Source organism: Enhydra lutris, unplaced genomic scaffold (assembly GCF_002288905.1).
Source record: "Enhydra lutris kenyoni isolate GAN:26980312 unplaced genomic scaffold, ASM228890v2 scaffoldscaffold46, whole genome shotgun sequence".
In the NCBI taxonomy this organism is placed as follows: domain Eukaryota; kingdom Metazoa; phylum Chordata; class Mammalia; order Carnivora; family Mustelidae; genus Enhydra; species Enhydra lutris.
This window is the reverse complement of record NW_019154130.1, coordinates 12,286,157-12,312,106: the sequence shown is the minus strand read 5'-3', so window position 1 is coordinate 12,312,106 and position 25,950 is coordinate 12,286,157. Positions and strand designations below refer to the sequence as shown.

Here is a 25,950-nt window from a genome sequence, read left to right as displayed (position 1 = left end):
TGCTCCTAAAATTAAACATTTTAAAATGAACAATTCGGTGGCATTTAGTACATTCACAATGTTGTGCAACCACCTCCTCCATCTAGTTCCAAAAATATTGCCGTCTCTCCAAAATAAAACCTGTACCCATGAAGCAGTATCTCCCGATTCCCCCATGACACACTTTTACCCAGCACTTTCCTTGTGTCACTTTACTATGCACTTTACGTCAATGTACTCACTGAATTCTCATGACCATCCCAGGAGGCCAGGATTCTTCTTAATATCCTCATTTTACAGATGAGAAGCTTTCCCTCGGAAAGTCTGACCTGCTCTAGCTAAACAGCTGGTTGGACAATTGCAAATAACAGTAATTATTGAGGATCTGCTATATAGGGGTCCTGAGCCAAGTCACGGGACACCCACCCATGAATCAAATACAGTCCTGATGCTAAAGTTGCTTTTGATCTAGCAGGAAAGACAAAGGTGGAACAGTTATATGTTAATTCAGTAAGTAATGACAAGACTGAAAAGTGCTGGGAAGGAATCCTATCTGGGGCAGCAGGGCTGCGGTGAGGGAAAGGAGGTCATCAGGAGAGGTTAAACCAAGGCCTGGAGGAAGAGGAGAAGTAGCTAGGAGGAGGACATTTTAGCACAAAATATATTCCAGGAATACATGTGAAGGCCAGAAGTGGAAGGAAAGAGACCAGGCTGGCTGGGGTGTGACTAGTGAAGGAAAGAATGGCTTCAAATAGATAAGGAGAGGTAAACTGGGGACTATCCCTTTGCAACAATGTTAGGAATTTCGGATTCATTTTTTTTAAAAGATTTTATTTATTTATTTGACAGACAGAGATCACAAGTAGGCAGAGAGGCAGGCAGAGAGAGAGAGGAAGGGAAGCAGGCTCCCTGGTGAGCAGAGAGCCCGATGCGGGGCTCGATCATAGGACCCTGGAATCATGACCTGAGCTGAAGGTAGAGGCTTTAACCCACTGAGCCACCCAGGCGCCCCAGGAATTTCAGATTCATTTCTGAGGGCAGTAGGTGAGCCTCCCTGTACTGACAGCAGACCCTGACCCCAACTGGACTTTGAGCTCCCGTGGACAAGGGCCCCATCTTACTCACATCTGTATCCCCAAGGCACACAACACAGGGCTCTGGTTAAAAATATTTATTTGATATTTATTAATAATAAATATATATGTATTATATACATTGTATATTATAAATATTTAATAATAACAATTATATTATAATGATAATTATATTTAATGATTTTATATATTTAATAAATACTATTATAATAATAGGATCGCTGCTGATCCATCCTGGATGCTTCTAATAATAATAATAATTAGTAGTAGTAGTAGTATTGGTGCAGGCACTGAATTACCTGGATGGTAATTCCCGCTTTAAGGGTTCAAAGCCAGGCTCTACCACTTTCTGTATCTGTGACTCTGAACCAGAGACTTCCACCTTTATGAGCCTTGGTTTCCGTATTCGTAGAATAGGTTTAATTACAGCATCCAACAGACAGGGTTCTGCTAGAGGAGAAAGAAATGTAAAATGCTTGGCACAGCACCCACTCAAGAATATTAAATTAGCGATTATTACAGCATACTGGTTTAGAGCATAGTCAAGCAGAAGTCAAGTGGCTCTGAATTAACATCTAGTACACAGGATTCTGAGCAAGTCCCTTTAGCTCCCTGAACCTCAGTTTCTCCATGTGTAACTCGGGGAGGTAAGAATTGATGGGGTTATTGGGAAGGACCGCTGAGCTCATGCACAGGAAGCGCTCCGGACACACAAGATGGAGGCTGCTATGACCCCCTCAACCCCCAACCCCCCACCTCCGACCCCCTCCCCACCCCGGTTCGCCGCTCCCGGACCCACGGCACAGTTGACAAGATCAGGTTTCCCTCCGCGGGCCGTAACCCGCAGCCCGCAGCCCGCAGCCCACAGCCTGCAGCTCGGGCCGAGAGGGTGTGGCCACGGGCGTGGGCGGGGCGATCCGTAGCCCGCCCCTGGAGGCGGGTGGGCGGGGCGAAAGGGGCGCCCTGGCGCGCGCGCGCGCGACGGGCCCAGGTACGCGGACAAGATGGCGGCAGCAGTGGTCGACAGCGCTATGGAGGTGGTGCCGGCGCTGGCAGAGGAGGCCGCGCCGGAGGCGGCGGGCCTCAGCTGCCTCGTCAACCTACCCGGCGAGGTGCTGGAGTACATCCTGTGCAGCGGCTCGCTGACGGCCGCCGACATCGGCCGCGTCTCCAGCACCTGCCGGCGGCTGCGCGAGCTGTGCCAGAGTAGCGGGAAGGTGTGGAAGGAGCAGTTCCGGGTGAGGTGAGCCCGCCGCCCCGCCACCCAGCCGCCCGCGCCCCCGCCCCGCGCCCCCCGGGCCCGGGCCTGGCCGGCCAGCGCCGCCACCTCCCAGCCCGCGCGCGGACCCCCTTCCCGGAGGCCACCCCCGGACCCCTCTCCGCGGACCGACAGACAAAGGCCTCCAGGCCTCCGGCTCCCCGGGCCCCTGAGGTCCACGCCGCGCGGACCCGCCGCTGCCCAAATTCGCATCGGGAAGCGCCCGGCAGCCGGGGCCCGCCATAGAGGGTGACGACGATAGGATCGCTGCGGATCCATCCTGCGCGCTTCTTTGTGCCCGACTCCGAGCTAAAATGTTTACATGGATCTGGCGATGCAGTGATCCTAACAGCCCTTGGAGGAAGCGGACGCAGCATTCCCGGGTTCCGGACCGAGAGCACAGATTTCGGTGTGGGGACCCCGGATAAATCTGGCCCTGGCACACTTGCCTAATGACCTTGGTGGGGTGGGTAGCGACTTCCCTGTTCTTTTGAGCCTCATTCATCGACTTTCTACGGTGATAATCAGACCTACCTTTCACTGTGGTTATTAAATGAGATGATGTGTAAGGAGCATTTACGCAGGGCCTGGCCCTTGGGAGGCGCGCGATCAATGTTAGCAGCCCTTGTAGTCCCTGTTATTGTTGCTGCAACTGTCCCCATTTTACTGATGGGGAGTGAAGACAGCCATTCCTACTGCTACGCCAAGGTCACGCCGCGAGCTGCGTGCCGGGTGGAGATTTGAACGAGGGCCACCGCCGGGGCCCCTGGTGCCACTAAACCGTAGTGCTTGCCCTGTTTCTCAAGGCTGCCTTTGATTCCTGTGTCTGCCTTTGAGTCTCTGTTAAGCTGAGAGGGTTTTTCTCTCCTTGTAGGTGGCCTTCCCTTATGAAACACTACAGCCCCACCGACTACGTCAATTGGTTGGAGGAGTATAAAGTTCGGCAGAAAGCTGGGTTAGAAGCCCGGAAGATTGTAGCCTCATTCTCAAAGAGGTTCTTTTCAGAGCACGTAAGGATCCGTTGATGTAGCTCCCCGCTTGTGCCTGCTAGTGGTGTCTGGGTCTGGGTCTGTAGGCATTAGCTCATCTAGCTCTTTCTGATACTCCTTTTTCAGTTCTCTCACAATCCCTGACTCACTTAGATGGCCGCAAGAGTCATTGTGTCCTTTTCCTCCCGTCCAACAACACGAAGCCATTTGTCCCTGCCAGCTTTACTTTTCTAAAGCCAGAGAGAGAATGGGGAGTGGAGAGGGAGGGAGGGACCTGCTGCACAATGTAGAGGGAATCCAGATCAGCGTTATTTCTCCTTCAGGAGGTTACACGTATTTTTCACAGCCTCCGCTTGAGTTAGGAGATCACCAGTGATCGAACACTACAGATTTTGCCCAGTTGTTTTCCCAGAAGGGTTGACGAAATTCATACGGTTTTTCTTCTTTGACTTTGCAGGTTCTAACTAACCAGTAGTGAATAGCATTGTTTCTTAAGTTAACAAGAGGATTAGAAGCTATCTGCAAATCAGAATTATTACTACCTCAGTTAAATGATCTTGCATTCATTATCCCTGAAAAGTTTTTGTTTTTCGTTTTTTTATTATTGCTGAACTGCCTGTTTTTTGTAGTTGTTTTCATTTTCCCACAAAGTGTTTCAGAAGTTTATTAGGTTATGATTCTTAACTTTTCGTAATTCTGGGACATAGTTCACGTTACTATTTTAAATTTATTTATTATTTTTTAAAAGATTTTATTTATTTATTTGACAGAACCAGAGAGCACAAGCAGATATTGAATGGCAGAGGGAGAGGGAGAAGCAGGCTCCCCACTGAGCAGGGAGCCTGATGTGGGGCTCTATTCCAGGACCCTGGGTCATGACCTGAGCCAAAGGCAGAGGCTTAACAGTCTGAGCCACCCAGGCAGCCCATAAATTTATTTCTGATTGAGGGCCTAGAAGTAAAGCCAGTCTGATTTATTTATTTTTTGGGCCTGGAGTTTTTTTGTTTGTTTGTTTTAAGTAAACTGTATGCCCAGTGTGGAGCTTGAACTCAGGACTCTGAGGTCAAGAGTCACATACTCTACTGAGTGAGCCAGTCAGGTGCCCCTGATTTATTTTACTACCCTGGTTTAGATTAATTCCTCTTTTCTTACTCTCTTCCTTTCTTTTTTAAGATTTTATTTTTAAGTTGTTTCTGCACTCAGTGTTTGTTGATACTAAGGTGGACAGAATTGATGTTTTATTCTGGATAAGCCTTGCCCTGGCCAGAAGCATTCATATCACATTTTAAAACTGATACAAAATGTTTGTACACACATATTTGGGCGCTAGATGTTTTTGATGCACTTGGTCATGACCTACTAGTTTGCATCCTCTAATTGTAGTCCAGCTGGTTTTGTGTGCATTTTTAACAGCCTGTGTATTTGTGTAATAATGATGAATTATTGTGTTTTTTCCTTAGCTCTCTCTTTCCCTGTACGACTGCCTAATTAGAAATATGTCAAGGACTTTGAACATAGCAGGAATAGACTTAAGATTGATCTGTGGGCGGATGATTACTTTGGCTCAGGACCCTTAAATTCTTGCGTGCACACAGGTTGATATGAAATTTCCTGCCTACTTTCAAACAAAATGGGAGAAGTAATAGAATTTTAAAGCTCATTGGTACCACCACCTTAATTTACCTAGGAGAAAATAGGTCCAGTGGGTTAAGTGAATTGCCGGAGGTACTAGGCTTCTCTCTGGCCCTTTGCTGCAGCTTGATTGAGTACAACATAAATTGCATGAAATCACTGTTGTAAATTACGGTATTTTGTATTTCTAATCCTTGTTTCAGAGCTGGTTTTTCTCACATTAGTACTCTGAGTAATTTCAGGAATTCCAGACCATGAAAATATAATTAATTTACAACTGGCAGTAAGATCTGAACAAATTATTGTTCTTCCCCATGTTACTTTCCACCCATGGTGGGCGGTGCAGGCTAGTGTAGGACAGCTGTTACTGCTTCCACGCACTTGAGCATCTCTGTTTGCAACTCAGAATTGTGTGTGAGAGTGACAGATCGTCAGTGCCTGTTATTGAGGGCTGTTTGTATGTGTCTCCTTCATAGGTCCCTTGTAACGGTTTTAGTGACATTGAGAATCTTGAGGGACCCGAGATATTTTTTGAGGATGAATTGGTGTGTATCCTAAATATGGAAGGAAGGTAAGTCATGGTCTTAGCAGGGATTGTTTTTTGTTTGTTCATTCTAATAATGCCCCGAATTAACTGCTGTAGTTTGTATGTGGCTGAATGCTGGGATGTGTTTTCCAAATATTTCATGTCTTGCCATAGTTATATTTTTTAAAAAAATTCTGTGTAAATAATGTTAATACACTGAGACAGTTGATATTTAAAGAAACCTTGCAAAAATCCTTTTGGAAAGAAAAGAGAATTAGTATTTATTCCTGCTATGGGTTAAATACTGTGCTCGGCACTCATATCTGTTATGTCATTTAGTAATATAAACTACCCTTCCTTTGTGATCTCTCCACCTACCATCACCAAATTTGTCTGTTATGGATTTTTTAAAATTTCTTAGGCATGTTTTAATTTAATGGAGGATTTTTTTTTTTTATAATTTCTGAATTTCGTTAAGAAATAATCTTCCTTTGGCCATGAACATTGTTGGCATCTGATTGAACCTCTCTCTCTCCTGATCCAGAAGAATCCACCATCTTTTGTTTGTTGTTTAAAATTTTTTATGCCTCATATTTTCTGCTGCGAAGGTTATTTTCCAATTTACCTAAAAGATGACTTGGCTTCCAGTTTAACATAGCTATGAAAAAGATTTTCTGCTCTGAAAGTTCTGGAAACTATTAGTGATAGAAGATATGAAGGCTAGTTTAGCATCTCCCTTAGAGCTTACTGTGCAGTATCTCACATACAAGTTGTAGGATATTTTCCTTGTTCTTTTTAAAGGGGTTTAGGAGAGAGAGCTATCTATCAGTGGAACAACTGTAGGGGAGAGGTAAGATGTGCCACTGTTCTAGGCCTTGGATGAGTTCAGATGCAGAGGTCATTTTTCCGTTTCTATTTTGGTTTATCTATAAATGAATTGAAGTATGATCTAATAGTCAGTATTGTGCAGCCTTAAAAATAAAAGCCGACCTGTCTTTTTTACATATATATGAGTATGCTTTCAAATACATAAACATAGTGTCAAATATATTAAGTCTATTGGTTGTTTTAGTTTTGATTTGATGTTGAGTGCAGACTTTGTTTTTTCTTGCTTACACTGTTTCTCTCTTCCTCCCCACTCCCTCCATTTGCATTGGCTTTCCCTGTCCCACCCCTGTAGTTAATGAGGACAGCTTAGGCTATGTTCTGACGTGCTCATACACATCAATATATATGGGAATGGAGGGAGATGATTTATTTCACAGAATTGTGATCATAAAATAGGTGTTTTTCTGTATCTTTTTTTTTTTTTTTATTCAGCATTACCTTGTGGAAATCCAATCAACTGATAAAAAGTCAAATTCACTTTATTAGTGGCTATATACTGTTTTACAGTACACACTGTAACTTATTTAACTACCCTACTGTTGATGACCAACCACTTTCTTCTCCATCTTATGTTATTGTGGAGGGTATTGGTTTTTGTGGTCTAATTTCTAAGTAATAGGCTCCTGGGAATGAGTGTCCAAGGTCAGACTATAGAATGTTATGAAAATCATAAAAGATAGCATGTCCTTGACTGGAGAGACTTACCATTACAAAAATGTCAGTTCTTCTAAAATTAACACATAACGCTGGTGCCATTCCAATTAGGATCCAAAAAGAGTTTTTTTGTTTTAATTGGATAATAGGCTGAGAAGAAATTCACTAGACAAGTCGGAAAAAAAATTTTTAAATAATCACATTGTAAATTTTGCATCACTAGGTAATAGGACATAGATGAAGCTCGCTATAACCAAAACAGTGTTTATTTATTTATTTTTTAAAAAAGATTTTATTTATTTATTTGACAGACAAAGATCACAAATAGACAGAGAGGCAGGCAGAGAGAGAGGAGGAAGCAGGCTCCCCACAGAGCAGAGAGCCCGATGTGGGGCTCAATCCCAGGACCCTGGGATCATGACCTGAGCCGAAGGCAGAGGCTTTAACCCACTGAGCCACCCAGGCGCCCCTCAAAACAGTGTTTAAATAGAAGTTGAGAGCTACATCAGTGACAAAGAAGAATTCAGAAACGTGTCCCAGCATAGAACATAATTTAATATATTTAAAGGCAGAGGGGGAAAGGTGCCATATTTAGTGATTGTTATTGAAAGTAACTGAATATTCATCTAGAAGAACGTAAAACTGCTATCATATACAAAAATTAAGTTCCAGGAGGTTAAATAACCTAAAATTAAAAATTAGCACCATGAAAATCCCTCAATAAAATAGCAAATTTAGTGTCTAATCTAGGGAGACCTACTTAACTAAGACCAATGATACAGAAACAATACAAGAATATAGATAGGGTTTTTTGGTTTTTTCTTAAGATTTTAAAATTTTTTTGACAGAGACACACAGCAAGAGAGGGAACACAAGCAGGGGGAGTGGGAGAGGGAGAACAGGCTTCCTCTAGAGCAGGGATCCTGATGCAGGGCTCGATCCCAGGACCCTGGGATCATGACCTGAGCCAAAAGCAGATGCTTAACAACTGAGCCACCCATGCACCCCTAGACAGATAGTTTTGCAATAAAAAATAAACTTCCTTTTGACCAAAGAAACCATAAAGAAGTCAGTAGAATTCTTAAAATTTCTTTTTTTTTTTTTTTAAGATTTTATTTATTTATTTGACAGAGAAAGAGACAGCAAGAGAGGGAATACAAGCAGGGGAAGTGGGAGAGGGAGAAGCAGGCTTCCCGCTGAGCAGGGAGCCGATGTGGCACTGAATCTCAGGACCCCGGGATCATGACTTGAGCCGAAGCCAGACGCTTAATGACTGAGCCATGCAGGTGCCCCGAATTCTTAAAATTTCTAAGAAGAAATTGAAAAAGGTACAAAAGAGGAGGACATTCACAGAAGAGCAGATCCAAAGGGCTGAGAATCCTGTAGATCTTTAAATTCACTCTGCAAGGAGATCTTAAATAACAACGAAATACTGACTTTTTTACTTAGCAGACTGGCAAACATGACAAACATGTGCAGCCAGCTAAAAAGCATAGTTACAGTCTTTTTAGAAGTGAGTGTCATAGATATGTCACCTCTTGGCCTGACACATATTTTGAGCCTAAAACGATTATTTTTAAATAAGAGGGAATACTCACATTTTAAAATATTTTCGGATGTTGGTTTTGTTGAAGGACCGTGTTTGTATTCATTCCTGGCAAGTGCTTATTGTGCAAATATGGAAAGCATCGGAAGGAAGGATAGTTTTCCATAAATGCTGAAGCACCAATCTCAATATTTGAAAACAATTTGCATTTATGGTGTTCTTTGTGATCTTTAAAAAGAGTACATCTACAATAAAGATTTGAAACGACCTATTAAAAATGGCATATGCTGTGCCTGAGAAAATGACCCAGAGTGACCATCACTGAGACATATTTCAGTAAACCTACTGGATTTTAAAGACAGAAAAGTCTTTTGGGCAGCCAACCAAAAAAAAAAAAAAAAAAAAAAACGAAGTCACTTACAAGGTTAAGAGAATCAGAGTATCATCAGACCTCTCAACAATTGCTCTATGTCAGAGGAAAAAAGAGTAATGTATTTAAGGTGCTGAAGGATCAGAAATGTCAGCCAAGGATTTTTATATCCAGCCAAACTGACTTCAAGTATAAAGGCTGCAGACAAACTTAACCAGCTTGCGGGGACTTGGGGACTTTTGAGTCCTTCAGGAGAAATGTGGTAGAAAATGAGCTTCAAACAACCAGAACAACCAGAGAGACACTGGCACAAGGACTAATGGTGAGCATTAAATATGTATTTGCTTTTAGAATTCAAGTGACAGTTAATAGGGTCAAAAGTATTGTATGTGATGGTCATAAGCGTTTTCAATATAAATCTAGTACAGTTGTTTAAAGAAATGAGCAGAGAATAGGGGAGAATGGAAACAAATATTTAGCTGTTTTTTGTACTCATCAAGGTGATGAAAATATTGGTCTTGTTATTCTGAGGCTGGGCATGTGTTTGCTTCTAAGATGTGGAATAAAGCAAACGAGTACCTAGGTAATATTCTAATTCATCTCTGATGTTCTGGAGAAGTAGGATATTCCTGGAAGAAAAAAAGTTAGAGACACAAAACAGAAGATGTTTAGTTCTGAATTTGATTTAGAAGTGTTGGTATGAATTCCCGAGATATGTTTAAAAATATGTAGGGGTGTGTATGTGGATACACACACATAGATACACTAGACTTATTATTTCTGTCTGTTGGAAAGGTCTAGAAACAATAACCAATCTAGTAGAAATGATGATCCCTAGTACCCAGAAGGCGATCTTGATACATCCTTTCCCATCAGAAGAAGCCATGGTTTTGGGGAAAGGGCTGATTCTAGGTCTGATTCCAGGTCATTGTAAAAAGATGAGGCTGGAGCATCTTGGAAGTCTGGAACCAGATATCAGTAGAAGTACCAATATTTCATGTTGTAAGTGTTCAGGGGCCAACATGGAGAGACCTCCATTGGCTAGAGATGGGATTTGAGCAGCAGTGTGAATAATAACTGGGATGGGTTGGATCACACCAGCTGTGTATAGCTCTGTTAGTTCATAATAATACTCAGGAACAACTAATTGTTCACCTTTGGAGGATCATAAGAATCCAAATTATTTTGAAAAACAAAAGGAAAGACACAGGCATTTATCCTGCCTTTCCTAAATACTGTGCCATTGGGGGAATCAAATAGTGGATGAGTGGAAATTATTCCTTATAGAAATGCTCCAGCTAATAAATGAAGAAAGGATGGTGGAATTAGAATATCACCACTTTGCAACTTCTAATGAATTAATGGACCTGGGCATTGAGGAGCAGTGGCTGCTAACATCACCGAAAGGGCCAGCCAAGGCATGATTGCCTCCTGATGGAAGGACTTCACTACCACCTCTGAAGTAGTCTTGCCAAATAAATGGAATCTGAATCTGATCAAGCATCTACATCCAATTTACAGGAAATTCAGAAGACAGAAGAACATGTGAAACCATACCTTGTGGAAGCAATCAACCAATTCCAGACTGTGGGAAACTGCAGGTCACACAATCAGGTTTCTTCAACAAATCAAGTGCAAGGGAAAGAAAAGATGGAGGGGGATCCTGTGCATTAAGAGACTTGAATGACCTCAAAGTGGGCTAGACTAGAGTGTTCGGGGATATACGTTTGGTGAGGCAATCATGAGCATGGAGGTGCGGGTTGTGGTGGCTGTAGATGGGAGAGAGGGCCCTGGAGGGCTCTGGGGGGGTCTGCGAAGTCGTTTCTTAGCCTGATGGGTGGATATGAGGATGTTTGTCTTATAATCACGCACTGAGCTTAATTCATGAAGCTGCTTGTTTGTTTCATGCAGTTTTCTAGATTGGCACATTAGACCTCAAAGGTTAGAAGCTCGTAGAACCTAGCTCTTCTGATTTTCATTTACTAACCGAAGAGTAAGAGTTCTTTCTTTCTTTCTTTCTTTTCTTTTCTTTTTTTTTTTAAGATTTCATTTTTTTGAAAGTGAGCCAGAGAGAAAGCACAAGGGGGGGGGGGGGGGGGACAGCACAGAGGGAGAAGAAGCAGCAGGCTTCCCACTGAGCAGGGAGCCCAGTGTGGTTCTCGATCCCGGGACCTGGAGATCATGACCCGAGCTGAAGGCAGCTGCTTAACCAACTAAGCAACCGAGGCGCTCCAGAGAGTTCTCTATTTCTGAAGCCACACTGATAAACTAATCAGTCTCCCTCCTATTTCCCATGATCCATGTGTGCATTTGGAATATCTGGTGAAGCATTTCATTTACTTAGCAAGTATTAAGCATCTGCTGTGTACCAGGCTCTATCTCAGGCACCGAGAATACGCTAGTGAACAACACAAAAGCCCTGTCTTCACTGGGCTTCCATTCTTAGTGGGGGAGATAGTCACTAACCAACTTAAGATGATTGATTACATTAAAAGATTCGAATTGCTGTAAACAAATACTAATCAAGGAGGGGTATTTGGCTTGGTGGTGAGAGGAGAAGACCTAACTCGAGATGACATTTGAATGAAAACCTGAAAGGAGGCGAGGGTGCAGACTGCAGATCCCCAGGGAAGGAATATGGTCAAGGAGCTGAGAGTGCTGAGGCCTGAGGTGAGCACCACCAGGTGTGGTGAAGGAGCGACAGGGAAGCAGTGTGGCCAGAGGCCTGGAGGAGGCAGGGAAGAGCAGGAATTGAGGTCAGAGGGGCCATGCGGGGGAGAGTTTAAAGGACCTCTTAGGTCACCGTTAGGACTGGGGCTTTTACTTTGAGCAAAGTAGAAAACCCATGCTGTGACCTGTGCTGAGACTTACCATGCTAAATGAGGCATTTGGACTGCCATGTGGAGGGGAGACTGTGAAGGGGCAGGGTTGAAGCTGGGAGCTCAATTCAGGTGCTTTTATAACACAGACAGAAGATGTTGGGGACTTAAATGAGTGATTGAGAAGTGTTCACATGTCTGGTAGACTTTGAAGATAGAACGATTAGCACGGGTGGATGGGTTAGATGTGGCCTCTGAGAGCAAGCGAGCAAGGAGTTCCAGGAGAACTGCAAGGTTTTTAGCCTAATTGCAATGGCAGATTACCTTTACCTGAGGGGGGATGACTGGGAGGGGATGCATGCATAAGGAGTTCACCAGACACCCAGGTGGGGATGTGGAGTAGCATTTGGTTATACAGGTCTGGAGTTTAGAGCAGAAATGCATACTGGAAAATAAACTGAGGGCTGTTAGTGGAAATAATATTTGAAACCGTGAGATGGAATGAGATCACCATGGAATAGCGTAGAAAGAGAAAAGCATTAGCCCAAGGCCTGAGTTCCCTAAGGCAGGTGCCCAGGGGCCAGCAAAGGATTCCAGACACCTCACCCCTGGTTGGTGAGCCTCAGCCAGCTGCCCCGGTTTTCAGGTTTCTCCTGGATTTCTTTTTAGTAAATCTGAAGCCGAACAGGTCAGTGTTTCTTGGATTTCAGCACGAATAATCTAGTGTTGGTGACATATGCAAAGTCGTAAATTGTGCTGTCTGCCTCCATGATAACAAGTGCTGTGTGATCACGAAGCAATTATATTTTTCTTGTTAAGTAGGCTCTTTACATCCTATGATCAGTGTGAAATAAAAAATAAGGTAATCAAGGTGTTAGTATCTTGATTCTCATTGACTTATTTTTGTTTGTTTTCCAGAAAAGCTTTGACCTGGAAATACTACGCTAAAAAAATTCTCTACTACCTACGCCAACAGAAAATTTTAAATAACCTTAAGGCATTTCTTCAGCAGCCTGATGACTATGAATCGTATCTTGAAGGTGAGGCTCTGACAGAGATCTTCTGACTGGCAGCTGAGTTGTCGCTCAGTACAGTAGTGGAGACCGTCCTTGAGGGCGGGATTATACGGTCTGATCAGTTAGACAGGCAGAACTGCTAAACGCAGAGCTAAGATTTTGCCAGAGTGTTTGGCTGTCAGCTGAAGAGACAGTGTTTTCTAAAGATGTACCATCAGTTCAAACCATGAGGCTGATAATTGAGCTAATGAGGTTAAATTCCCTTTTTCTGAGCTTTGAAGCATCATTTCCAAATCAGAAATAAATTTGTCCAGTTTTGTCTCTGTGTGACCTCGGGCAGATCCCTTCAGCTCCCCTCCCTGGTTGGAGTTGAATGAGGACCCAGTGTTCTTGTGCGTCAGTGAGTCTGCTTGTCCGTGACAAGAAGTGGGGAGAAAGAAGTCGAGTGGACAGACATGACGAACAGAATAACTTCGTTCCTGCTAAGTCAGACAAGAACAAAATGTGACTTCATTTTTTTAAACTAATTTAAATTCCTAGCGTATTGCATAAGCCCTGCCATAAATTACGGTTATGAAGTACAGATAGGACTGTTCATTCACTTTCATTCCCTCCTCCCTGTGACTTACCTGTTCGTCAGTTTTCTTCCTTTCCAGTGCTGGCATGGTTGTGTCCCCATTTTATTCCTGTGGTCGTGCGGGCTGTCACCGCCTCTCCCAGCAGCCGCTTTGTAAGCGGCACTTGCTTTCCAGAGCCTCAAGGCTGCTGAGACCTAGCACCGGTCCTACCTGAAACTTGGCCTTTTTTTTTTTTTTTTTTAATTAACTCTGCCTGCTTTTAGTGCCTGCCATGATCTGGGATCCCTCCCCCAAACCCCGCCAAAGCCCAAACCTTTGCCTGTTACTCTCCAGGACGCCCCCTTTGCTCCAGCCGGGTCATTGTCTTCCCCCCTGGCTTCGTATCTTCATTAGTGGTATTTTCATTTTTCATAGAATTCCCTCTTAAATCCTGCTCGCCCGCAGAAGTGCAGTTCAGATTTAACTTCCATTGAGTTTCTGCTGACGACTGCAACGCTTGCAGGTTTACTCGCCTCCGGAGGCGTGTGTGCAGTAGCACTGACTAGTAAACCACGGCACAGTGTGGGCATTTCGTTCTCCAGCTCATCATGAAGTTTCTTGTGTCCCTTGACCTTAACATGATTCTGATCACTGTGTACTCCACAGTGCCTAGTGCAGGTTCTTGTTGATGGTGTAAAAGTCTCATCATCCAGAAGGAAGTGAAAAATCTGTTCCAGTTGATTGAACTCCCAACAGCCTCACCACCCCAGAATCTTCTCCTGTGTGTCTTGGAGTGGAGAGTCACCCACCCTATCTGTTTTTTCCCAGTGAGGAATGATTTGACAGGCTTTGTTTTCTGTAGCTTATTTATGAAGACGATGACTTCTTTTTCATCTTCAAATATAAAGTAATAGTACGATTTTCACTAACTCATCCAGATCAGTGCTACAGGCACTGGGTAGCCATCGAAGGTTTTTGAGCAAGTAGTTGAGCAAGTGGAAGTCGGCTCCAGGGTTTTGATCCATGGAGACTAACAAGAATAATCTGATAGGACTAATGCAGTCTGGGAATCATAGCATCAGGATGGATTGCACTTCAGGCAACAGGTGAGGAAACCATCCCAAGAAAGCCCAGGAGTCCGTCACTAGCTAAGGGGCAAAACTGGGACTGGGGTCCGGCTGTCTTGATGTCTGCTTTCAGCTCCTTGCAGTGTAAGTAGGGGGTCAAGAACCTGACCTCTTGAATTTAAAATTACTCCAAAAAAAAAAAAAAGTCATAACTGCAGCTTCTCAAGTGAAAAGGTCTTATAACCAAATGATCAAGTTAGCCCTTTGGCATCTGGTTAGAAAATGGCCCAAGGCAGTAGAGAACCAAGCTGGATTCCAGAGACCATGTCTCTGGTCTACTTTGTCTAAGTCTTCAGCAGCAGGTTGGCTGACTGTCACTATTTCTCTGATTCGAAAGTACAGCCTCCTCTCCAAAGTTCATTCACTGTCTCATCTTTGAGGGGTACAAATTGTAGAAATTCCTCATTGAGGGTTTCAACTTTTTAAAAATTTTAAAAGATTTTATTTATTCAATTTGAGAGAGAAAGAGGGAGAGAGAGCGCACAAGCACGGGGAGAGGCAGAGGGAGAGGGAGAAGCGGATTCCCTGCTGAGCTGGGAGTCTGACGCGGGGCTCGATCCCAGGACCCCAAGATTGTGACCCGAGCCAAAGGCAGACACTTAACCATCGAGCCAGGTGCCCCTCAACTTTTTTTTTTTTTTTTAAGTAAAGTGATTGTCTTAGGCCATTATGTTTTCAGACTTCCTGGAATGAGCTCCTTTATAGCGTTTATTTTTCTTTGCGATAGAATATGGGAACATGATTTGTCTCATGACCATTTTTGAGTCCATAACCTTTGAGAGAGGATTTGGTTTATTTTTTAAAAATAAAGTGTTTAAACTCCTTTGTTGTGAGAATGTGACTCCTTCTCCGTGTACTATCAGCAAGGTCTGTCCTCCACGAATGAAGCTTACCTGGGAAGATGATGCAAAGAACTGTGGCCCCAGGTGTCAGGGCTGAATGAGCAACTGAGAGGGAAAGGGTAAAAATAGGAACTTATTCAATAATTCCTGTTCATTTTCAGGTGCTGTATATATTGACCAGTACTGCAATCCTCTCTCTGACATCAGCCTCAAAGATATCCAGGCCCAGATTGACAGCATCGTGGAGCTCGTTTGCAAAACCCTCCGGGGCATCAACAGCCGGCACCCCAGCTTGGCCTTCAAGGCAGGTGTGGAATTGCTTTCGATCCAGCTGTATTTGCAAAAGAGAACTAGCAGAGCAATTGGTTGATTTGAGAAGCTCTGCGGGGTGTTGCTCTGACGTCACCAGAAAAGCAGTCAGTGATACTACCACGTGCTCACCGGGAGATGCGAAAAGACTTCCGAGTTCATACTGGTTTCTCCACCCTGGACTGGCAGTACCTGCTGGGTCCTGTTGGGACACTGCTGGTGTCTGCGTGGTGCGGGTTGTTTGGGATGATGGTCACACCTTGGGGAGTGCTTGTGTCCTCAGAGTAGATCTCTGTGTTTCAGGCGAATCCTCCATGATAATGGAGATAGAACTCCAGAGCCAGGTGTTGGATGCCATGAACTATGTCCTTTACGACCAGCTCAAGTTTAAGGGGAACCGGATGGATTACTATAATGCCCTCAACTTGTACATGCACCAGGTAAATGTGGGTGAATTAGAACAGAACAATACATATTTTTTAAGCTCATTTCTGACCGTTGTGTCATCTTTGAGGGCAAATGCATTGTCTTTTCATCTCTCAATGCCCAGGGAAACTCATTTTTGCCTCTACCATCAGGATATTGCTCTGGATTTTTATTCCTTAACTCTGTGTGAAAACCCTTGAGATCATTTCCTGTCTGGAAATAGGTATTTCTCTGACTCAGTTTGTATCTTACAAACACAAAACTGTTAAACTAATCAGGTCTTTTTTTCGGCACTGGCCTTTCAAAGAGTCAGAAGAAACTTGGCCGGCCGCATCATTGATACTTAGTTTTTATGTCCTTTGTCCTCGTCACCGTTTTCAAATCTATTCTTTTGCCCTCTGTGCTACCCTAATTTTTTTCTTTCCTTGGAATGGCCTTTTATTCTTTTTGGAAGACGAACACCCTAAAATCCCAGGGCTGCAAACTTTCTCCGTCAAGGGTCAGAGGTTTTGGCTCTGCAGGCCATATGCCGTGTGTCCTCAATGCCCAGGTCTGCCGCTGGAGTTGAAAGGAGGCATGGACACCGCAAAAACAAATGAGTGTGGCTGTGTTCCTTTGAAACTTCCTGTACGGACACGGAGATTTGAATTTCATGTAATTTTTACGTGTCACGAAATAGTATTCTTTTGACTATTTTTTTTAAGCACTAAAAAGTGTTGACACTCTTCTTATGCAGGCCCCATACAGAAACAGGCAGTGGAGTAGATCTGGCCCACAGACTGCAGTTTGCAGACCCCTGATCTAAATAAATCAAATATTCCTCCACTTAAGCCACGAAAACCTAGTGTCATTCCCAATGCACAGCGGGTGCCCCGTAGCACTTACATGGTAGGAGCGATGAGGTGCGGTTCCTTTCCATGAAGCTGAAGGATTTTTTTTCTCCTTTAGGTTTTGATTCGCAGAACAGGAATCCCGATCAGCATGTCCCTGCTCTACTTGACAATTGCCCGGCAGTTGGGGGTCCCACTGGAGCCTGTCAACTTCCCCAGTCACTTCTTGTTAAGGTGGTGCCAAGGTGCAGAAGGGTGAGTCACTAGGCCACGTCGTGACTGGGCCTCAGGATTCACTCCCGTGGTGGTGAGAGGAAGCGCAGTAACTGAACAGAGGCTCACCAGAGCACTGGGGATGGGCCAGCTGTCCGATCCTTGGCCATCCGTGTCAGGACTCTGATTCTGGGAGAAGGGCACTCTGGATCTTTCTGTATTATTTCTTAAAGCTGCACGTGAATTTACAAGTCTCTCAAAAGATGTATAAAGAGTAGGACTAGGAGTTCAGCGTTTTAGGTGGATCTCCAAGTCCCTTGTTACAAAGCAGAACAGATTGAAGAGGTTTTTGTTTTGTTTTAAGGAATTTTGCTTTTTATTTATTTTTTTTACATTTTTATTTAAATCCCAGTTAGTTCACATACAGCATACTGTTAGTTTCGGGGTATTTGGCACTTCCTGTAGAATATCCAGAGCTCATCACCATAAGCCTTAATCCCCATCACCTATTTCCCCCTTCCTACCACACCCCACCTGCCTCCCCTCTGGTAACCATGAGCTTGTTCTCTGTAGTTAATAGTCTGTTTCTTGGTTTGCACCTCTTTTTCCCCCCTTTGCTCTTCTGTTTGTTAAATTCGACATATGAGTGAAATTGTATGGTATTTGTCTTTCTCTGACTTATTTTGCTTAGCTTTATATTCTCTAGATCCATCCATATTGTTGCAAGGATTGTGGCAGGATTGCATTCTTTTTGATGGCTGAGTAATATTCCATCGTGAATAAGTATATCACTTCTTTCTCCACTTATCTGTTGATGGACACTTGGGCTGTTTCCACGGTTTGGCTGTTGTAGATAATGCCGCTGTCAACATCAGACTGCACGTATCCCTTTGAATTAGTATTTTTGTACTAATTTTATACTAATGCAATTGCTGAGTCATAGGTCAGTTCTATTTTTAATTTTTTGAGGAACCTCCATATCGTTTCCCACAGTGGCCCCAGTTTGCATTCCCACCAACAGTGCAAGAGGGTTTCCCCTTTTTCCACATCCTCACCAATACGTGTTGTTTCCTATGTTACTGAGTTTAGCCATTCTGACAGGTGTGAAGTGATAGCTCGGTATAGGTTTGATTTGCATTTCCTGGTAATGAGTGATACTGAGCATCTTGTCATGTGTCTGTTGGCCATCTGGATATCTTCTTTGGGAAAACATCTATTCATGGCTTCTGCCCATCCTGTAGCTGGATCATTTGTTTCTTGGGTGCTGAGTTTTATAAGGTTTTGTTTGTTTGTTTGTTTTTGTATTTAATAATCTCTATACTCAATGAGGGGCTCAAACTCACAACCCCGAGATCAAGAGTCGCACACTTCCCTGAGCCAGCCAGGTGCCCCAATGTAAGTTCTTTGTAGGTTTTGGATCTTAGCCCTTTATCAGGTTTGTCATTTACAGGTATCTTCTCCCATTCCATAGGTTGTTTTTTGGTTTTGTTGTTTCCTTCACTATGCAGAAGCTTTTTATTTTTATGAAATCCCAGTAGTGTGTTTTTGCTTTTGTTTCCCTTGCCTCAGGAAGCGTATCTAAAAAGAAGTTGCTGTGGTTGATGTCAAAGAGGTTACTGCCTATTTTCTCTAGGATTTTAATGGTTTCGTGTCTCACATTTAGGTCTTTCATCCATTTTGAATTTTGGTGTTTGATTCTGTTGCGTGTTCCTGTCCAGTTTTCCCAACACCATTTGTTGAAGAGACTGTCTTTTTCCTCACTGGATATTTTCCTGCTTTATCAAAGTTTAATTGACCATGTAATTGTGGGTTTATTTCTGGGTTTTCTGTTCTGTTATATTGATCTACGTGTCTGTTTTTGTGCCAGTGCCATGCTGTTTGGAGATACTACAGCTTTATACTATATTTGAAGTCCGGAGTTGTGATGCCTCGAGCTTGGCTTTGCTTTTTCAAGGTTGCTTTGGCTGTTCTTGCCAAATGGATTCTCGCACAGAATGTCTTTTCATTTTTTGGTGTCTTCTTCGATTTCTTTCATCATTGCTTTATCGTTTTCAGAGGAGAGGTCTTTCACTTCTTTGGTTAGGTTTATTCCTAGGTATCTTACTGTTTTGGTGCAATTATAAATGAAATTGATTTTCTTTTAAATGAAATTGATTTTTAATTTTCTTTCTGCTGCTTCATTTTTGGTGTATGTAAATGCACCAGATATCTGTAGGCGGATTTTGGTATCCTGTGACTTTATTTAGTGGAATCTTTGGGGTTTTCTATATAGAGTCTTGTGTCATCTGCAGATGGTGAGAGTTTGACTTCTTGCCTCTTTGGATGCCTTTTATTTTTGTCATCTGATTGCTGTGGCTAGGACTTCAGTACTGTGTTAAATGACAGTGGTGAGAGTGGACATCCTTGTCTTATTCCCGACCATAGAGGAAAAGCGCTGTTTTTTCCCACTGAAGATGGGGATTTTTTGTATATGGCCTTTATATTATGTTGTGGTATGTTTCCTCTAAACCTACTTTGTTGAGTGTTTTTATCATGAGTGGATGCTGTACTTTCTCAAATGCTTTTTCTGCTTCTGTTGAAGTGATCATCTGGTTCTGTTCTTTTATTACTATGGTGTATCACGTTGATTGATTGTGAATACTGAACCACCCTTGCAACCCAGGAATAAATCCCACTTGATTATGGTGAATGATTCTCCTAATGTGTTGTTGGATTCAGTTTGCTAGTATTTTGTTGAGGATTTTTGCATCCATGTTCATCAGGGATATTGATTGGCCTGTAGTTCTGTTTTTGTTTTAAAATTTTATTTATTTGAGAGAGCGTGCACATGCATGCACCAATGTGAGGGGGGGCCAGGAGGGGAGGGAGAAGGACAGGCAGACTCTGTGCTGAGTGTGGAGCCCAACTCAGGGCTCAGTCTCACAACCGTGTGATCATGACCCCAGCCAAAGTCGAGTCTGGTGCTCAACTGACGGAGCCACCAGGCACCCCTGTAGTTCTCCTTTTTAGTGGAGTTTTTATCTAGTTTTGGAATAAAGGCAATGCTGGCCTCATAGAAGGAGTTTGGAAGTTTTCCTTTCTTTTCTATTTTTTGCAATAGTTTTAAGAATAGTAGGTAGTGGGCGCCTGGGTGGCTCAGTGGGTTAAGCTGCTGCCTTCTGCTCAGGTCGTGATCTCGGGGTCCTGGGATCGAGTCCCGCATCGGGCTCTCTGCTCGGCGGGGAGTCTGCTTCCCTTCCTCTCTCTCTGCCTGCCTCTCTGCCTACTTGTGATCTCTCTCTGTCAAACAAATAAATAAAATCTTTGAAAAAAAAAAAAAAAAAAGAATAGTAGGTAGTAACTTCTCTTTAAATGTTTGGTGGAATTTACCTGTGAAGCCATCTGGTTCTGGACTTTTGTTTGTTGGGAGATTTATTTTTATTACTGATTCAGTTTCTTTGCTGGTTATTGCTCTGTTCAAATTTTCTTTTTCTTTCTGTTTGTTTTGGTACTTTGTTTCTAGGAATTTATCCATTTCTTCCAGATTGTCTGATTTGGTGACATAATTTTTCATACTATTCTCTTGTAACTGGATGTATTTCTGTGGTGTTGGTTGTTATTTCTCCTGTCTCGTTTGTGATTTTATTTTTTTGGGGTCCTTTCTCTTTGCTTTTTGATAAGTCTGGCTAGAGGTTTATCAGTTTTATTAATTTTTCAAAGAACTGGTACTTGGTTTCATTAATCTGTTCTATTGGGGTTTTGTTTTGTTTTTCTATATCATTTACTTTTCTTATTTCCCTTCTTCTGCTGACTTAAGGTTTCATTTCTTGTTCTTTTTCCAGTTCCTTTAGGAGTAAGGTTGGATTGTTTGAGATTTTTTCTTGCTTCTAATGTATTGTATCACTGTATTGCTATATACTTCCCTCTAATGACCACCTTTGCTGCAACCCAGAGGTTTTGGACAGTTGTGTTTCCATTTTTATTTATTTCCATGTATTTTTAAATTTCTTCTCTGATTTCCTGGTTGACCCATTCATTGTTTAGTAACATGTTGTTTAATATCCACATATTTGTGGTCTCTCCACATTTTTTCTTGTGGTTGGTCAGAAAAGATGCATGGTATGATCTCAATCTTTTTGTATTTGTTGAGGCCTGATTTGTGACCCGGTACGTGATATATTCTGGAGAATGTCCCATGTGTACTTGAAAAGAATGTGTATTCTGCCATTTTAGGATGAAATGTTCTGATATATCTGTGAAATCCATCTAGATCAAAGAGTTCTTAAAGAAAGTCTTACTTTGTAGTCTTCCATAAAATCTCCCCCCTCCTCATCAGAGAGAGGAGGAGGAAGGGGGGGAGGGCAAGGAGGGAGGTGGGGGAAAGGACAGGGTGGCCACGTTCTCACTCATGTGCAAAGCAAATGCTCGATTTCTTATCAGCTGGAGCTTGGCTTTTCTGAAAGAAACAGTTCATCAAATAGGCAGAACTATCTTCTCACTGAATGTGCCATTTAGAGAAAAAAGAAACATTATTTAATCATATCCTGTTCTTTGGATGACTGTGATATCCTTTGGTGAATGGAATAATAGAAAATACCTGAGTATTGAAGTCGGGCAGGGTTCAGACCTGATTCCTCTGAGTCTTAGTTTTTTACTCTGTGAAAATGGGGCATGTGTTTTTCAAATGGTTTGGAGGATTGAGACGACCCAGTGCTTTACACACCTAGTAGAATTGTGAGACCTACCTAGAAGAAAGTTATAAGTTATTTCTGTATTTCTTTCTTTCTTTCTTTTTTTTTTTTTTTAAGATGTATTTATTAGAGAGCATGCATGCATAAGTTCGGGGAGGGGCGGAGGGCAAGGGAGAGAGAACCTCAAGCAGACTCCACACTCAGCACGGAGCCTGACTCGGGGCTCCATCCCAGGACCCTGAGATCATGACCTGAGCCGAAGTCAAGAGTCAGACATCCGCTCAGCCAGCTGAGCCCCCTGTGTCCCACTCATCTCTATTTCTACACCTCGTTCAAGAAGTAAAACACGTATCATTGGAACCTTCTGGGTATCCTTCCTTATCCCCTTCTTCCCCCCTGCTCTGCAGAGATATCCACCAGTTATCTGGAAGTTTTCTCACTTCCCTGCAAATTTTTATAGTTCATCACATACGTATATTTCCTTAAATGGTGTGTATGGGCTTCCTTTCTTTTCCAATATCTATTTCTAAAAATGTGTTGCATGACTTCTTTTTTGGATAACAGACACCCATTTTCCATTACTGTAAATGGGAAGTATGCTTTTTCAGCCCATTCTCTCTCCCTAAATAACCCAACCAATTTCCCCAAATACCTCATAAATGCTCTTAAATGGCCATGTAATAATCCACCAAGGATCTCTGCATGATATAAAGCATTTAAAACTAATTACCATGTTATTTGCCAAAGTAACTTATTGCTGGGTACTGTTGTGCGTGGCAACTGTCATTTTTCCTTAGGCTGCAGCGAATGCACACTAGCAATGCAGCCAAACAGTGAAGTAATTTGTTAGCACCCGAGGCACCTGGCAGAAGTAAACACTGAGCCTCCTGGCTGGGTCCTCAGGAGAGAGAGGAAGCTGGTGAGAGTAGTGGGGGGCACACTGCATCTGAAGCACCCACAGGGCTGCAGGCCCTCCAGGTCGTCACTTCCACCCATGTTCCTTGTTAATCTGGTCTCCGCTCTCTCCTGGCACCAAAACCATATAGTCTACTTACTGTAGCTCTGTGATTAACTAGTACCTGCTGGTCAGACCCCCATCGAGTTCTTCAAAATTCCCTTGGCTATTCTTAGCCTTTTGCTCTTCTATAGTTCTAGAATCCATTTAGCAGGGGCGCCTGGGTGGCTCAGTTGGCTGAGCGTCTGCCTTTGGCTCTGGTCATGATCCCAGAATCCTGGGATCGAGCCCTGCGTTGGGCTCCCTGCTCAGCGGGAGCTTGCTTCAACCTCTCCTCCCTGCTTGTTCTCTCTCACCATCACTATGTCTCTCTCTCAAATAAATGGAAAAAAAAAAAAATCCATTTACCAGACTCCTTCAGAAGCCCATATGGATATTGACTGGCACCAGAGCTTATCTTGGATTGGAGTCATAGACGAATATGAACGGTATTGTCAGTGTTTCACCAATGAGTCTGTGAACACGATACCTCCCTAAACATTGGTCTTTAATGTCCTCAAGAAGATTTTATTTATTTATTTACTTATTTACTTATTTTTAGAGAGGGAAGGGGGGAGAGGGAAAGAGAATCGTAAGCAGGCTCCACGCTCAGCTCAGAGCCCAACACAGAGCTCAGTCTCATGACCCTGAGATGACCTGAGTTGAAATCAGGTTAGACGCTCAGCTGAATGAGTCATTCAGGTGCCCCCTTAAAAAGATATTATGTTCTTCATGGAGTTCTTTGGCTTTTTGCTAGTTTTACTCATTAAGAACCTTAAATTTTTTGTTGCTATTATAAATGGTAGTTTTTAAAAATTACATTTACTAAGTGTTGATGTCTAGGGACATGATTGATATTTAGGGATAGATCTGATAATCCCCCCCTTTTTTTTTAAGATTTTTATTTATTTATTTATTTTAAAGATTTATTTATTTATTTGACAGAGATCACAAGTAGGCAGAGAGGCAGGCAGAGAAAGGAAGGGAAGCAGGTTCCCTGCTGAGCAGAGAGCCCGATGCGGGGCTCCATCCCAGGACCCTGGGATCATGACCTGAGCCGAAGGCAGAGGCTTAACCCGCTGAGCCACCCAGGCGCCCCAAGATTTTTATTTATTTATTTGACAGACAGAGATCACAAGCAGGTAGAGAGGCAGGCAGAGGGAGGAGGAAGCAGGCCTCCCACCAAGCAGAGAGCCTGATGTGGGGCTCGATCTCAGGACCCCGAGACCATGACCTGAGCTAAAGGCAGAGGCTTTAACCCACTGAGCCACCCAGGCGCCCCTGATAATCCCTTTGCTGAATAAATTATTAGAGCTCATTGTCAACTCTTGGGTTTTCTGTGTAGAGCATCATATTGCCCGTGAATCATGACAGTTTTGTTTCTTTTCTTTCTAGCCCTTGTACGTTTTTCTTTCTTGTACTTACTGTGCTGACTGGGTCCTCTTGCACAAAGTTGAGTAGAAACAGTGATAGCAGGTACCCTTGTCTTAGGTAGGACTTTAGGTGGAATGCCTTTCTTTACTTATTTATTTTAAAAGATTTTACCCATTCAGGGGCACCTGGGTGGCTGCCTTTGGCTGCAGTCATGATCCCAGGGTCCTGGGATTGAGCCCTTCATTGGGGTCCTTGCCTGGCACGGATTCTGCTTTTCCCTCTGCGTGCTGTTTCTCTGCTTGTGCTCTCTCTCTCTGACAAATATATAAAAGCTAAAAAAAAAAAAGATTTTATGTATTCATTTGAGAGAGTGAGAGAGGATAAGCAGACTGCCTGCTGAGCAGGGGGCCTGATGTGGGGCTCGATCCCAGGACCTGGAATCATGACCTGAGCGAAAGGCAGATGCTTAATCTACTGAACAACCCAAGCGCCCCTAGGTGGAATGCTTTTAAAATTTCCTCATCAAGCATGATGTTTGGGGTATTTTCTTCCATTGGGATTATCAGAACTGCCTTCTAAATTTATAGTTTGCTTCAGTTTTATTAAAAAGTGGGCATTAGGGGCACCTGGGTGGCTCAGTGGGTTAAAGCCTCTGCCTTCGGCTCAGCTCATGATCCCAGGGTCCTGGGATCGACCCCCACATCGGGCTCTCTGCTCAGCGGGGAGCCTGCTTCCCTTCCTCTCTCTCTGGCTGCCTCTCTGCCTACCTGTGATCTTTGTCAAATAAATAAATAAAATCTTAAAAAAAAAAAAAAGTGGGCATTAGATTTTTTTTTTTCCAAAATATCCTTTCTGTGTCTGATATAATCATGTAGTTTTCTCTTTTAGACTATGTGTGCTGAAATAGATTTTTAACGCTCAGTTCTCCTTTCGTTCTTGGGGTACATCTGTCTTAATCATATGGATTTTTAAAAACACATTGTTGTATGATTTGCTCGTGCTTTATTTAGGATTTTTGCCTATAAATTTGTGTGTATATGCGTGGTTCTCCTAGACTCATAATAAGAGTTGAAGAGCCTTCCTTGTTTCTGGAACATTCCATCTGTCTTGCCACAGAAAGGATATTGGTAGGACTCTAGGAAGAAATCTGGGCTTTTTAAAGAAGCCAAAGAGAAAACCTCTTAACATGGCTTGCAGTGGGCATAAGATCAAAGTGGAACAGTCGCTCAAGAAAAAAAAAAACAACTATCTCTGAAACAAAGACCCACTGAATCTCTCAGGAATCCTCATAGAATGTTCTTGGTAATGCGGTGAGGACTTGCTTTGTGTGACCTCCTCCCACTGCTCCACTCAGCGTGGACCACCCTGTTCGAGAGCACGGTTCATAGGAGGGATGGCGCAGTTGAGTGCCGGGCCCTGCTCTCTGGTCTGGCGCAGGCTCCCAGGCCGAGCTGACCACCTGAACGTGTCTGCAGATACGTTCCATAACTTTCCTCACAGCCCCGAGCCTCAGAGCCCACAGACACTGTGCCAACTGCAGAGTGCACAGAGGGCCTCAGCCTTCCGTCAGTATTGCTCTCAACCAAACTTTGGATTGAGTGTCTTGTAGACCAAGTCGATGAATTCTAGTTTGTTCTCAAATTTGGTTTAATCTGGCTTAGTAGCCCCCAAAACTGTATTTGATGCCATACGTCAGTGCTGTTCCTTAAACCTGTGTCTTGCAGTCTTCGTGCAGCAGGGCAGGTAGATTTTGAACTTTAGACAAGGCTCTAATACTTGGAATGCTGCTGTGTTCATACTCAGGCTCTAATTTCAGCTACTGAAATTAGAGGTGGGG

At 43.2% G+C, this 25,950-nt stretch overlaps 1 protein-coding gene across 4 annotated transcripts in view; it reads left to right on the top strand.

Annotated features, from left to right (window-relative positions):
- Positions 1-2,076: 2,076 nt before the first annotated feature.
- The window catches only part of LOC111156393 (F-box protein 21), a 53,309-nt gene continuing 29,435 nt past the window's right edge, over positions 2,077-25,950 (top strand). For 3 of the 4 annotated variants that reach the window (XR_002641201.1, XM_022517240.1, XM_022517241.1), the window contains exons 1-7: positions 2,077-2,316; positions 3,206-3,341; positions 5,429-5,523; positions 12,674-12,795; positions 15,459-15,605; positions 15,910-16,046; positions 16,981-17,117. Coding sequence is in view for 3 of the 4 variants with exons in the window: in XM_022517240.1 (XP_022372948.1) it covers positions 2,078-2,316; positions 3,206-3,341; positions 5,429-5,523; positions 12,674-12,795; positions 15,459-15,605; positions 15,910-16,046; positions 16,981-17,117 (1,013 nt within the window). In the remaining variant the exon portion in view is untranslated. Of the gene's footprint in view, positions 2,317-3,205; positions 3,342-5,428; positions 5,524-10,261; positions 10,538-12,673; positions 12,796-15,458; positions 15,606-15,909; positions 16,047-16,980; positions 17,118-25,950 lie in introns of those variants that run through there. The other variant, XM_022517242.1, reaches the window with a different exon arrangement.